The 16,058-nt window shown below is 31.5% G+C and overlaps 1 protein-coding gene across 2 annotated transcripts in view; it reads right to left on the bottom strand.

The window, feature by feature from the left end:
* LOC115878745 (T-box transcription factor TBX20-like) overlaps positions 1 to 16,058 on the bottom strand; it is an 86,960-nt gene that overhangs the window by 16,201 nt on the left and 54,701 nt on the right. For both annotated transcript variants that reach the window (XM_030895330.1, XM_030895331.1), the window contains exons 4-5: positions 12,122 to 12,395; positions 11,006 to 11,167 (exon numbers count right to left, since the gene is read on the bottom strand). In XM_030895330.1, coding sequence (XP_030751190.1) covers positions 11,006 to 11,167; positions 12,122 to 12,395 — 436 coding nt within the window. The remainder of the gene's footprint in view (positions 1 to 11,005; positions 11,168 to 12,121; positions 12,396 to 16,058) is intronic.

Here is a 16,058-nt window from a genome sequence, read left to right as displayed (position 1 = left end):
TACGTTACTTTTTATTTGGCCCCTCCCCGTAAAATAAATTCCTGTATCCGCCCCTGAAGTATACCATTAATATTGCAAATTATATTTTATCCTCTCATAGAATTTGTCTATTTAATTTTTGGATAATGTAACGAGCACTTTGTTTACTCACTTGTACGTTTAGGATTTACTATAGTATGTATACTCAGTACGTTTAGGATTTAGATCAGTAGCTCTGATTTGCATAAAATTTCAAAACTAAAAACAATGTCAGCTCAAGAAGATATTTTACTTTATAATTATTATCTATCACCATTGTCTACCACTTTCCTTTGACACATAAAAAAAGTCTGTTAACTTTATGTGAAAATTCCGCAGTATTCAAGCTTCAAATAATGATTTAGGCGAAAAGGAAATTACAAACGACGAAAGAATCCTTTAAAAATACGCTTTAAACTCTGGGTTTCGATGTGTGAGGGCCTAATTATCGCCGCAAAGCCACCTTAAATTATTTTAGCCCGTCATCACACAAGCCGAAAAACCTTTCTTTTCTCTCAGTATTTTCTATATTTAGCTCATAAATGCTTAAATTTTCTCTATCCAGTAAATCGTTAGGTCGGTTCTCGCAGCAGAAACTCATCATTTCGTCAACAACTCGTTCCCATGACGACGCCACATCGTCTATTTTCGATTTTTTATCGCTTTTTTTTTCGGAAAAAAAGTACGCCGGTGTTAATGTTGGGTGGTCGGCGTTTTGCAGTTCGTGAATTTATCCAGAATGTTTGGAACTGTTCCAGGAATTCGAGGAATAATAGTTCCCGAAGGGATGGAAATATTTTATTTAAATCCATTATATCTTATTTGTATAGTACCGTATGATCGAAAAAAAAAACGGCGTCCAGTTGGCTTGGAAATGACGATCGATGACATTTCCCATATAATTTTACATATCAAATGACAGCGATCTTCATTTCATAGCCATCGCTGACGCCGTTTTTATTCGATCATACGGTACAACCTTTCTTAAAAAAATTGGCGCCGGGAGGCACGTATAGCGGCCCATACTAAAATATGTTAAGTTTCAAAGTAAAGGAATTTTTCCAATTTTTTTTTATCTCAAAAACTGCGACTTTCATTGATTTTGATGTTATTACAAATTTTGTTGCAGATATTCCTAATCTTAAATTGAAAACCGCGTTTCGCTAGCTACTGTAATTTTTGAGTTACGATTTTTTAAAATTTTAACCCCCTTCCATACCCCCTTACCAACCCCCACCTCCACCAAAAACTAATGGCCAGATTCTCGGGCGCCACAGTATTTTTGTGCCAAATTTGGTTGAAATCGGTTTAGCGGTTTTTGAGTTATCGTGTTACAGACGGACAGACGAACAGACAGACAGACAGACACCATGAAAATATTTTGTATTTAGGTCATTATGACCCAAATAACTGATTTTGACCTGTTAAAGTATAAAACAGCTAAAAATTATTACAAATACAAAAACTATTCTGAAATCAAAACTATATTAGGCATTTATTTTAGATGATCTGTGCTTACTTTGCTATAAATTTCGTAATCTTAAATCATACAGGGTGTTCAAAATTTTACGCCAAAATTTCTAAAATATAAAATAATTTTTCTTTGTTTTTTTTAAATGGAACACCCTGTATATTATTTTTTATTAGACAAAATCAAAATTTTTAATGTTTTCGCACATCTGGCGGCATTATTTGATATGGCTCTTTCATTGGTAAAACACGAGAGAAAAATCATTGGTTGGCTTTGATAAAAATTTACTGTGAAAAATGCAATTTGAAATATAAAACCGCGAATATCTGCGAAACCGTTAAACATTTTGAAATACTCTAAATAAAAAAAATATGTTTATTTTTTAATTCTCCAATTATTGAAAAACTAATATACAGGGTGCTCCATTTAAAAAAAAAAGAAGAAATATTATTTTGTATTTTAGAAAGTTCGGCGTAGAGTTTTGAACATCCTGTATGATTTACGATTACCATATTTATAGCACAGTAAGTACAGACCATCTAAAGTAAATACCTAATATAGTTGTGATTTCAGGGCAGTTCTTGTATTTTTAACAATTTTTTTAAGAAAGGTTGAAAAATATATTTTTTTTTTTATTTTTAATATATTAATATCTCTGAAACTATCGAAATATATAAGGATTATATAAAGTGATCTGAAAGGAAGCCAAAAATGCAATAATATACAGGGTGTTCCATTTAAAAAAATCATCTCGATCCACTCACACTTTTTTGAGCTACCCTATAGAAGTTAAAATATTTTCCTGAAATAAATACTTTAGTTTTTTGAGATCTCACAATTTTTTTAATGAAAGAACTGCATTTCAGGCATTTTCTTTTCATTTTATATTCATAATGGATATCCATTAATTATGAATATACCATAGATACATATACAGGGTGTTCCTTAATGACATACTAATATTTAAGGGCGTGATTCTTGAACCTATTCTAAGAGTAAAATTTTATATGAATGTATGTTTTAACCATCTTAATTTCTGAGACACAGTGTGGTTATTTTTTCTAAAAAAAACTTTTTTTCATAATAACTCTGATTTTATTACACATAACTTGATACACGTCTTCTATGTATCAAAATACCTTTTTTGGTGTACAAAGAATTTTATTTATTTCAACCAGTGCCGTCCATACGGGTTTTACAGTGAATATTTTTGGAGAAAAAAGTGGTACACCACTGACTTCTCTTAAAGTAAAAATAATTTTCAAAATCTCAATTCATTTCTAAACATTTTTTATCTCTTGATTTTTTTCGTCCGATGCATAGTTTTTGCTTAAAAAATTAAAGTCAGTTTATATCCGGGTCAAATCGCTGAAAATATGGTGACTGTTGTGTGGAAATCATGTCTGCATCGGCTGGAAGGAAATTAAGAAATGAAACATTTTTTTTGTATATCAAAATAAGCATTTTGATGCATTGAAGACGTGTATCAAATATACCTTCAGAGATATTATATCAAAAAAAATTATAGAAAATTTTAGCACCATGAATCTAAAAAGTTAAGATGTTTAGGACATATATTCATATGAAGTTTTTTTTTCTTAGAATAGGTCCAAGAATCACCTCCTTAAATATTATCATGTCATTAAGGAACACCCTGTATAAAAAACAAAGTAAAAGAAACCAATTAAAAAGAAGCAGGACCAAAAATAGCACAGCGTTCTGACAAAGACTTAGTCCGTTCCCTTATTACATCCTCTTTAAGTCCGAAATCTGGATACAAACACGCACACTCCCCGTGACACATCTCGCATAAACTGATGAGGGTAGTCGGGATATATCAGGGGAGAGAATCGACGCTAACGAGCGTCACTATCGAGCGAGAGAAGAAGCGAAGAACATGATCGCAATAACGCACAGTATTTTATATTCATTTTAATAATTAAATCAGTTGTAATAGTTTAAATATATATATACATAAGTAAATTCAATCGTCTACATTACTGAACCAGACATCGAAATCTCACACTTGTATTTTTAACAATTTTTTTAAGAAAGGTTGAAAAATATATTTTTTTTTATTTTTAATATATCAATATCTCTGAAACTATCGAAATATCTAAGCATTATGTAAAGTGATCTGAAAGGAAGCCAAAAATGCAATAATATACAGGGTGTTCCATTTAAAAAAATCATCTCGATCCACTCACACTTTTTTGAGCTACCCTATAGAAGTTAAAATATTTTCCTGGAATAAATACTTTAGTTTTTTGAGATCTCAAAATTTTTTTAATGAAAGAACTGCATTTCAGGCATTTTCTTTTCATTTTATATTCAAAATGGATATCCATTAATTATGAATATACTGTTACGTTTTTCGTCGGTTCCGTGTGGATAGAAAGTCACAATTTATTTAAACACTATTTATTTAACACTAATTAACAAAAATAATAACGATAAAAGACTTATAGAACTATTTACAAACGATGACGAAACGAACTAAGAATTTATTTTGAATTTTAACGCGTCAACTGTATATTTATAACTGCCCTCTCTAGGCCACTGCCGCCGGTTTTTATACCTACAGCAAAAGAAATCTAGAATAGTCCATAGATCGTTAGGCGCATAGAGAAGGTTTTCGAATGTTCTCGTATGTACTAGTCCATTCTAGTGGGTCTCGATTCTTCTCGAACGAATGAATCATTGCGGTGTCTATGCGATGTTAAGGTCATCCGAGGGCGGGCCATATTGTGAGGTTAGGTCGAGTCCACACCGGCTCGCAACAATACCATACATACATATACAGGGTGTTCCTTAATGACATACTAATATTTAAGGGCGTGATTCTTGAACCTATTCTAAGAGTAAAATTTTATATGAATGTATGTTTTAACCATCTTAATTTCTGAGACACAGTGTGGTTATTTTTTCTAAAAAACTTTTTTTCATAATAACTCTGATTTTATTACACATAACTTGATACACGTCTTCTATGTATCAAAATACCTTTTTGGTGTACAAAGAATTTTATTTATTTCAACCAGTGCCGTCCATACGGGTTTTACAGTGAATATTTTGGAGAAAAAAGTGGTACACCACTGACTTCTCTTAAAGTAAAAATAATTTTCAAAATCTCAATTCATTTCTAAACATTTTTTATCTCTTGATTTTTTTCGTCCGATGCATAGTTTTTTGCTTAAAAAATTAAAGTCAGTTTATATCCGGGTCAAATCGCTGAAAATATGGTGACTGTTGTGTGGAAATCATGTCTGCATCGGCTGGAAGGAAATTAAGAAATGAAACATTTTTTGTATATCAAAATAAGCATTTTGATGCATTGAAGACGTGTATCAAATATACCTTCAGAGATATTATATCAAAAAAATTATAGAAAATTTTAGCACCATGAATCTAAAAAGTTAAGATGTTTAGGACATATATTCATATGAAGTTTTTTTTCTTAGAATAGGTCCAAGAATCACCTCCTTAAATATTATCATGTCATTAAGGAACACCCTGTATAAAAAACAAAGTAAAAGAAACCAATTAAAAAGAAGCAGGACCAAAAATAGCACAGCGTTCTGACAAAGACTTAGTCCGTTCCCTTATTACATCCTCTTTAAGTCCGAAATCTGGATACAAACACGCACACTCCCCGTGACACATCTCGCATAAATAATCGGTCTTAAATGAGACGGGACTGCGCGACACACAACAACATCCAGGATTCGTGTGTGGCACGACATCCGATACAGCTAGAGAGTGACGAATGACGAATAGGCTGGAACGACCTTAACGCCTTCTGGCGAGGACGATCGGAATGCCACAATTGCTACAGGGTTGTTTAAGAGTTTTGTCCTTTTGTACAGGGTAAGTCAACGATGGAGTAAAATCCGATATCTCATATTTGTTTCAAAGGTTTACAAAAAAATTGGCGCCGGGAGGCACGTATAGCCGCCCATACTAAAATATGTTAATAAAAAGTTGGTAGGCAGTTCTTTTAGTTTCAAAATAAAGGAATTTTTCCAATTTTTTCTTATCCCAAAAACTCCGATTTTGACTGATTTTGATGTTATTACAAATTTTGTTGCAAATATTATTCCTAATCTTAAATTGAAGACCGCGTTTCGCTAACTACTGTAATTTTGGAATTACTCCCAAACACCCTTTACACCCCACCCCACCCCCACCAAAAACTAATGGCCAGATTCTCGGGTGCCAGATCCTTTTTGTGCCAAATTTGGTTAAAATCGGTTTAGCGGTTTTTGAGTTATCATGTTACAGACAGAAGGACAGGCAGACAGATAGACAGACAGACACCATGAAAATATTTTGTATTTAGGTCATTTATGACCCAAATATATCATTTTGAGTGAAATTAAAAAAACCTACTATATTAAAATACCTGTTGGTATGGTCGGCTAAAAACGTTAAATATAAAAATTGTAGAGAAGATTAAGATACACATTTTAAAATTATTATAGAGTGTACAGATTCTGCCTAAAATTCTATAACTTTTTTTATAAATAATGTTATATACCTAAAATTAATAGTTTTTTGTAATATTTGATTTTTTAAACAACTGTTAGATTTCAGTGTGGTAAAAAATTGTCAGTGATGCCATTGTTTCTCAAGTTGGACTACTAAAATTTCGTAGGAGAGTTTTATAGGGATGAACAAAAAAATATATGTAAAGATATTTTAGTTAGATACTGTAATATTTTAATTTTTTTAAACAAATGTTAAATTTCAGTGTGCTATAAAATTGTCAGTGATGCCATTGTTTCTCAAGTTGGGCTACTAAAATTTCGTAGGAGAGTTTTATAGGGACGAAGAAAAAAATATATGCAAAGATATTTTAGTTAGCTACTACAGGGTGTTCAAAACATATTTATAAATTTCAATTAGGTAGGTACTTAAAATTAAAAAATCTCAAATTTTTTAATTGGTACACTCTATATTTTTTTTCTAGTAGATTTTACAAAACTCTTCTACTTTTATTAAGTATATCCGATACCTATTTTTTAATATTTCGCGATTTGCTCCATTTTTTTGCTCTTTTTACCCATATTTTTAATAAATTACGCTATGAAATCATAGTTACCATGGCAACCATGATGTTTTAACATAAATGAATTAAAGAAAAGAAATTGAAAAACCAAACCAAACCAAGCCGCAAACAATTAAAAATAGGGGTATGATATACCTTATAAAAGTTGAAGAATTTTGTAAAATCTATCAGAAAAAATCATAATATATAAAATGTGCTATTTAAAAAATTTTAGATTTTTTAATTTTAATTAGTTGTAATTCATAAATATATTTTGATCACCCTATAGTATCTAACTAACATATCTTTACATATATTTTTTTCTTCATCTTATTATTATTAAATACACAGGGTGAGTCTTAAATCAGTACAAATATTTTTAGGGGCAATATATTTCGACCCCAGAAACACGATTATGAGTTTTTCTTGGCGAAAAAACAATTGAAAATTTGGAATTTTTTGAAAAAAATTTGGAAAATTTGTTTAGTTTTTAGTTAAAAAACATAATTTGTTGATAATATGGCAACATAAGTAATATATTAAATTTACAAGAAAGAAATCCAGAAAAAATCCTCAAAATTTTAACAAAAAATAATTTTTTGGGGAATTTTCAAAGTAAAATAACTCGGTTATATTGGCTTTATTTGAAAAACGGCATAGAGAAAATATGTTTCTTTTATAAAGATCTGCCAGCCCTGAAAATATTTGCACTTATTTAAGACTCACCCTGTATTGGCAAAAGAGCCAGTAGATAGTATGCCTTTATAATCATTAAAAATTAAAATTAAGTTGCGAAATGTCAAAAGCAACTCGTACTTTCTTGACAATATGGCGAACGAAACAACTACCACTACTAGAGTACTACTACAATACAATAAAAGATTTTTAAAGGTACCTATAAAACAATCAGTATATTATTCTCAAAATGTATATTTGATATGATTTGAATTTTCAACTCCGATTTATCACCAATTAGATACAAAATACTGTCGCGAACGCAACAGAGCGATAACTGTCACACTCCCAAACGCTCTCTTTAATCATATCCGTGCCGCAGACAAGGCGATATTTATATTTCTCAGCGTATAAGTTTGTCACTTTTTCGCGAAATATCGCCTGCCGAATTACCATCCTTCAATTAACGCTTCGTCGGCTGGAACTGAGCCAGCAACGCGCCACTGACACAGCTATTTAAATCGCAGCGACACGGCCGGCGTGTCTTCCAAAAAGACGTTATTATTTCCGAGGCAGGAATTTTCTGTTTTCCATGTTCAGCCGTACGCTCTACACGTGTATTCTGTCCTGTTAGATGTCACACATTTTCGGTTTTAGTGTTTCTGTAAGTCATGTCACTTTAATAGCGGTTTAAAGCTAGCCTATAGCTTCTTGAAACATGCTAAGGACTACGGAGAAAAGATAGATCTTTTGCTAGTAGAATTATGGATTTATAACTTACGTGAATAAGTAAATCCCATGAAAAAATTGTAAAAAAAATATTAATAAGTAGAATACAGAGATTGTAGATTGTACAGGGAGAGTCAACGATAGAGTAAAGTCCATTATCTCATTTGATTCGAGGTTTACAAAAAAATGTTAAATATAAAAGTTATAGGGAAGATTAAGATACACATTTTAAAATTACATACAGGATGCTTCAAAAAAGTGTGGCGGATATAACGTATGTTTTTTTTAAATGCAACACCCTATTTTTTATTTTATTTTTGGATTCTGCGTAAAATTCCATAAATTTTTCATATATAATGTTATATACCTAAAATTAACAGTTTTTGTATTATTTAAATTTGTTTAAACAAATGTTAAATTGCAGTGTGATAAAAAATTGGCAGTAATGCCGTTTTTTCTGAAGCTGGACAACTAAAATTTGGTAGAAGAATTTTATAGAGATATAGAAAAAGACCTATATATAGAAGATATTTTAGTTAGATGCTACGGAGTGTTCAAAATATATTTATAAATTTCAACGACTTAAAATTAAGAAATTTCAAATTTTTTAAAGGGTACACCCTATATATTATTATTTTTTCTGATTTTATAAAACTCTTCAACTTTTATTAAGTATCTCATATACCTATTTTTAATAGTTTGCTATTTATTCCAATTGTTTCTATTTCTTTAATACAATTACGCTATAGCATCATAGTTACCATGACAAAAAGTAATAATTATCAAAAATTCATATATTATCTGTTAAGCAAGTTAAGAACAAAATTGGAATTTTGTCGTATGGTGGTAATGGTAGAGATAATAGTTACAGATTTTCCTGAAACGAATTAGTCAATGTGACTGATATACAAGAACAAGTCAAGAAAAACATATTTTTTGGTTCAGTACTATATGTGACTATATTATATACTACTTTGCTAAGTACTATAAGAATAGATGTATATTATATCTAGAAAACATCTTCGTGTAATGGGGACGGTTTTGCGGTAGTAGTAATATTGGCTTTACGAAATGAATATTATAATCAGTCAGACATTATAGTCAGTCAATATATCAGTAGTCTTCAACAATTAAGTAATCTAGTATTACCCTAATCTGTGGCTATTCGCCCCGACGGAAAATCCAAGTGTCATTTTTCGTAATATAGAAATAGACCAAGAAATTCACGGCTGCAATTTTAGTTTATTTGAGTAAAGTTAATTAATTTTAACTAATACTAACAATTGTAACTATAATAAATATTAAGCTACTTGTTAAAGATAATAAATAGTTTTGTTTTGTCATGGTAACTATGATTTTATAGCGTAATTGTATTAAAAATAAAATAGAAAGTGTAAAAACTATTACAAATTAACCAAACTACTAAAAATAAGTATATGATATAGGTACTTAATTAAAAAAAATAATTAAAAGTTGAAGAGTTTTGTAAAATGATATGTGATACGTTAGTTCAGAAATGATTAGGAAAAAATTGAAATAAAAATGAAATTTCTACACCCTGTATCTTCGAAACTAAGCATTTTAGGACATTCATTTATACTAACTTTTTTACCTATTTTTATCTGCAGAATATGCTGCCGAAGTTTCCGGAATACAAATCGGACCACCCTGTATATTAATATAGAATTATTTTTTTATTAAAATTTCTTTCTTGTACGTTTTAATGACGCCCTTCTGCCCTTTTATAATATTCTGATACTCTAACCGCATCAGCATCCAAGAAACGTGTCTGCTCCTCCCTCCTGTCAGTTCGCCTTTCGTATACGAACTTTCTCTATTTCCGGCCCGCAGAGGGTCCTAAATTACGACAAATATTTGGCGTTTCGGTGTGACACCTCTCATAAATAACTCGGTCCCGCCAGCGGAATGTTAGACACGCATACACGTTGTTTCGGTGGCGACTCGTTAGCGGCGGCACTGCGGCCGCAACGACAGACACGTCCATGTTACCCTCCTTTTATTATTATCCTTTTTATTGTACAAAATTTAGACTCGTTTTAGTTTTGTACTAATTTTAGTACATTTTCTTAAACTAAGAAAATATATTTTTTCGTTTACAGTTAGTATTTTTTAATGGCAAGATCATATTTTATAATGTTATTTATAATAATTTTTGGTGTTTTTATTTTGTACTAATTTTAGTACATTTCCTTTAACCAAGAAAATATATATTTTTGCTTATATTTAGTATTTTTTAAAGGCAACGTCATATTTTATAATATTTATAATAATTTTTGTTGTTTTTATTTTGTACTAATTTAAGTACATTTTCTTGAATCAAGAAAATATATTTTTGTTTATATTTAGTATTTTTTATAATGGCTACATCATATTTTATAATAATTTTTGTTGTTTTTATTTTGTACTAATTTTAGTACATTTTTGTATTTGAACATTTTTATATTTTTGTTAATATACAGCCTATTTCCATGTGAATCGGAAGAATAGTACCTTTTTTAATTATTATCTATTACCTATCTATTATCTATTGGTACTAAATTTAGATGCGTTTTCGGGTTTGTACTAGTTTTAGCACATTTTTTCTAAAAAATTATCGGTTTTTGATAATATAATTTTTACTTAATATAGCCACGTCATATTTCATAATATTTATAATAATCTTTGTTTTTATTTATTTCGTACTATATTTATTGTAATTTTTAATATACACAAAACGTCTTAATATTTTTGTTAGTAATCTTGCCTAATCTCGCCTCTGTTTTTTTTATAGACTTCGCAATAAAGTTTTTATTATTATTATTATCTTTCTTTGTACTAAATTTAGATGTCTTTTCGGTTTTGTACTAATTTTAGTACATTTTTAAACTATGAAAATATCCGTTTTTGATATTATTTTTTTTTCAATAACAACATAAAATTTTATATTGTACTAATATTAGTACTTTTTTATAAAATTTCCAAAATTGTTTTTTTTTTGTTAATAACACATAATTTTTTAATTAATATCACATTTTCTAAACGGGTATGCCAAAGTTACCACTTACCAACTGGTTCTGGTAGGCCGTCACCGCCGTGAAGATAGTTTCGGGAAAAATAAACGTTTTGTACTCTTCGTTTTCTAGATCAGTCACGTTTCCGGAACTACCCTCGGGCCGTTTGACTAGGTGGATCCTCGGCTGGTACTTGTGCATCGAGTTCAAGACCAACTGAAAAGAAAATTAAAAGTCTATTACCAATAGCTGAAGAAGTATGATTCTTGAGTTGGGGTGTATAAATTCGTTATTAAATAACATTACTATCATCAAAAGAATATTATATTAAAACCGAATTATAACGAGAAAACTTTCCTGGACTGGGTCCTTTTGAACTGGATGGCATGTGTCCATCAGCAGTTTACCATTAGCTGAAAAAATATGATTCTTGAGTTGGGGGGTATAAATTCGTTATTAAATAACATTATTATCATCAAAAGAATATATTAAAACCGAATTATAAGGAGAAAACTTCCCTGGACTGGGTCCTTTTGAACTGGATGGCATGTGTCCATCAGCAGTTTACCATTAGCTGAAGAAGTATGATTCTTGAGTTGGGGGGTATAAATTCATTTTTAAATAACATTATTATCATCAAAATAATATATTAAAACCGAATTATAACGAGAAAACTTTCCTGGACTGGGTCCTGTTGAACTGGATGGCATGTGTCCATCAGCAGTTTACCATTAGCTGAAGAAGTATGATTCTTGAGTTGGGGGGTATAAATTCATTTTTAAATAACATTATTATCATTAAAAGAATATATTAAAACCGAATTATAACGAGAAAACTTTCCTGGACTGGGTTCTTTTGAACTGGATGGCATGTGTCCATCAGCAGTTTACCATTAGCTGAAGAAGTATGATTCTTGAGTTGGGGGGTATAAATTCATTATTAAATAACATTATTATCATCAAAAGAATATATTAAAACCAAATTATAACGAGAAAACTTTCCTGAACTGGGTCCTTTCGAACTGGATGGCATGTGTCCATCAACAGTTTACCATTAGCTGAAGAAGTATGATTCTTGAGTTGGGGGTATAAATGATGGTGTTAAATTAATTAAATTTAAAGTTTCTATCAACCATAGAAATTTTTCGTTATAAAACTAAAAAACACTTACATGTCCATGTTTATCCATTTCGTTATTCGTCAGCTTGACTTTCTCAAAAGACACCACTTGCTTCCTGAGCTGCTCACCATTGTAAGGTGAGTCAGGGTGAGCATATATCCTTCTAGGAGCAGGAGGATCTGCCTTTCCAGCAACCAACCACGAAGACCTGTGGTAGGCGTACCTGTATCTTTTGTTATCTACCGGTACTATGTCTAGCAGAACTGCGTACTTTTGGTCAGATCTGATACCACCAAAAGATATCCGAACTGTAGGAAACATTCTCCTGAAAATAAAAGAGAAAAATGTTATTTATTTGATTGAAAATATATACTGTATGATCGAAAAAACGGCGTTTTAGAGATATTTGGAATATTTGGCGAAGGGAAATTTGAGGAGAATAGGTTATGTAAATCAAACACCAAATTTGTAAATAGCCCTACTTATTTTATTAAATGAAATGAAAGGAGTGCCGTACTCTCTCTGGAATTCACAAGTGGAAGCATATCAAGTTTCTGAAAAAACGCTTAAACACGTATATTTTATTTTGTTTTTTTACATATTTTCAGATTTTTTTAAAAATGTATACAGGGTGTTTCGAAAAATCTGGTCATGGATTAATCACGATCCTGCTTAAAGCGCAATTACAAATCACCATTACAAATGATTAATTCGACGCGAACAAAGTCGCGGGTACACGCTAGTTATTTATATATACAGAGTGTCTTAAAACTAAATCTTTTGGATTTAATAAAATATGTTTATTTTAAATACGCTAGTCAAAAGCGCCATTAAGAAAATAAAGAAGAGTACAGGCCAAGTAAATGACGTCTTGTAATATTCCCAGCCGTCTTTGACGCTGTTTTTTTTCGATCGTATGGTGCTTTAATCGGTATAACAGTTTTTAAATGCACTATAATATTTGATAAATTTTATTTATGTAAGTAAAAAACCATGTATTTTTTTAACTCAGAGTTGTGAATAATAAATTAACAAAACAGTATATCTTTCGTGATGGATAGGATTTACGATTTCAGTAGACGCTCACTAAACAACTTAATTGAAATTACTATCTAACGCCGCACTTCATTTGCCCACATACATCCTATAGATAATTGCTAAATACATAAATATATTATTTAGCAGCCAGCGAGAGTCTAATGGTGTAATATATAAATTATACACCTTCTAAATTCAATAAGTCGTTAACGTCGTGTAAATAATAACTGTAATGAATTAATATCTTAATTAAATAACTACATAACCACATTATAATTTATTATTATCGGCAGGTTAGTGGGGAATAAAAATATAAATACAGGTGAACTTTTGTAAGGCTTATGGCGTGGTGGGGTCCGACGGACCCCAATTTTTTTTCAGTTTAAAATACATGATGAAGAGATTTTATAAAAAGCTTGTTCTTTTAACACTGTTTACAATATATTCAAACTTGTGAACAAACATTTTCATTAATTTTCAACAAATCAATAAGAACGGACACAAAAATAAAGTAAAACCCATTTTTTAGGAATTTTTGACACCAGAAATATAACTTGGCTAAGAAACACATTGAAATTAAAAACATATATATTTTATGATTTTACCGTATTATTAAAAGTACAAACAACTGAAATGTGAAGCTAAAGTAATAAATATAAATTATTTTCAACAAAACTGCAAACCTTGAATGTACATAACTTTTTCAAATACAGTTCATGCTAATATAGGATCTGCATTTGCCGCACATGGATCGTGCGCATTTGATTCATGAGATTTTTGTTTTTTGTCATTTCTTCATTGACATATGGTTGCCATATACCACATCTCTTTCTTTTCTGGTATTGATTATTCAATTTTCTCTCTTCTATAAGCAAGAGATTCAGAATCGGAGTTATGGTTGCTCTTCGTAGTAAAATCAATGTCTCGATGGTCTTCATCTCACTTAAGCCTCTTTAAGTTCATCAAACCACTTAATTAACGCTTGCTCAAAATTAGCGTGCCAGTGAGGCACATTTGTTAGACTACCCACCATCCTAATAATGTAACATTCTTGGCGTGGTGGTGCCACACAGACCCCAATGAAACTTTAGCTCCTGCTGGTAGGAACAATACTTGATAAAATCAAGTGCGCCTTTAACAGTTGCTAATTGGTACCTTAATTAAACGTAAATGGCGCGGCGAGGCCTAATTCTTAAACGTAAACATTTTACAGAGGTTTAAATAGTGCTTGGGGTACGCTGGACCCCACCACGCCAGTTGAGGGTTAAATGTTTTATTTGTTAAGAATCTATTTTACTAGTGCGAAAAAATAGCAAAATAATTCGGCATTTAACGTTTTATGTAAAATTGGCTAGGTATTTTTACATAAATGAAAAAAGAAATTGAAGATAAAGCATTATACTACACACACCGGAAAAATCTAGGGATATCATTTTATTAAAGTTAAAAATAAATGTTTTGAATAAACAACCACATATTTGTGGCCGATTCTTTCTACTTCGATTGAAACGAAGTAGTCACACTAGTTATTTCTAAATTTGGAATATTTGCAGAAGTGTTGAAAGTGTGAAATTGCATTTTTTGTCAAATGTATAAAAGCACCTAGCATCAATTGTTCGAATTTAACCTGTACCGGCTATGATTTTATGATAACTGGCCAGAATTCATTCAAATAACTCTGTTTAGTATTAAACGACATTATGGAGCGTAGACATCTTAACAGAGACGAAATGCTAAGGGCCATGGGTATGCTCGAAGCTGGAATGCGCCAAATCGACGTAGCTAGAGCATTAAATACAACGCAAAGTGTAATATCGCGATTAAGTGGACGCTACCGTGAAAGTGGTGATGTTGCTGAAAGGCACACAATGCGACATCGCATTACTACCCCTCAGCAAGATCATTTTTTACAATTAAATGCTCGACGCCGACCGACTCTTAAGCACCAGAGCTTAGTTTAATTCTCCAGGAAACACATAATGTAACCGTTAGTCCTGACACTGTTCGCAATAGATTAAGAGAGGCCAACTTAAGAAGCAGACGCCCCTGGAGAGCTCAACCCTTAACGAGAGGAAATCGAGAGGTACGATATTTGTGGGCTCAAGATCATGTTCAGTGGTCGAATGAACAATGGGCCAATGTTCTCTTCACGGATGAGTCACGCTTTGGAATTCATCCGGATTCGAGAAGGCTTAGGGTATGGAGAGAACCGGGAAATCTTATTCGGTTGGATCATGTTCAGGAAGTGCACCCTTATCAAGGTGGAACAGTTATGGTCTGGGGAGGAGTCAAGTTAGGCCGAAAAACCGATCTCGTTTTTCTTTAAAGGTTTCTAACAGGAATCACATATCGTGATTTAATTCTTGAGCCTGTCGTGTTACCACATGCCAATGATTTTGGGAGAAACTTGGGATGACAATGCACGGCCTTATATAGCCAGAGTGGTAAGTGAGTTTATCAATGCTCATCGATTAAACATCTTACCCTGGCCGGCACAATCTCTTGACCTCAACCCCATGGAGCACGTATGGGACGCGGTCCAAAAAAGAATTTTGAGAATGGGTATGCCTCGTGAAACTCGTAGGGATCTGAGAGCAGCGTGGCAGGCTGTACCTCAAGAAGAGATCGACAACCTGATCAGGAGCATGGAGAGACGATGTAGGCCTGTAATGAACAGTAGAGGAGGTTATACCCTTTATTATGTAAAAATGGTTTTATCTTTTTTTTTTAATTCACAGTTTAGAATAAACAAAAATGTGTGTATTTTTATGAGTTCAATAAACATCAAGGTAAATTTGAAAAATTCGGTAAATTTCGCATTTTTATTTCCAATACGTCCTGTAAACTATTTGTTTATTTTAATTTTATTATATCAGAAATGCAAATAATAAAATTACTGACGATGGCTGGATAAAATTGTAATATACCTAGACTTTTCCGGTGTGTGTAT

The sequence above is a fragment of the Sitophilus oryzae genome, unplaced genomic scaffold (assembly GCF_002938485.1).
Source record: "Sitophilus oryzae breed Bouriz unplaced genomic scaffold, Soryzae_2.0 scaffold_1521_pilon_pilon, whole genome shotgun sequence".
Classification (NCBI taxonomy): Eukaryota; Metazoa; Arthropoda; class Insecta; order Coleoptera; family Curculionidae; genus Sitophilus; species Sitophilus oryzae.
The sequence above is the reverse complement of the archived record's forward strand: the minus strand, read 5'-3'. Positions and strand labels throughout refer to the sequence as shown.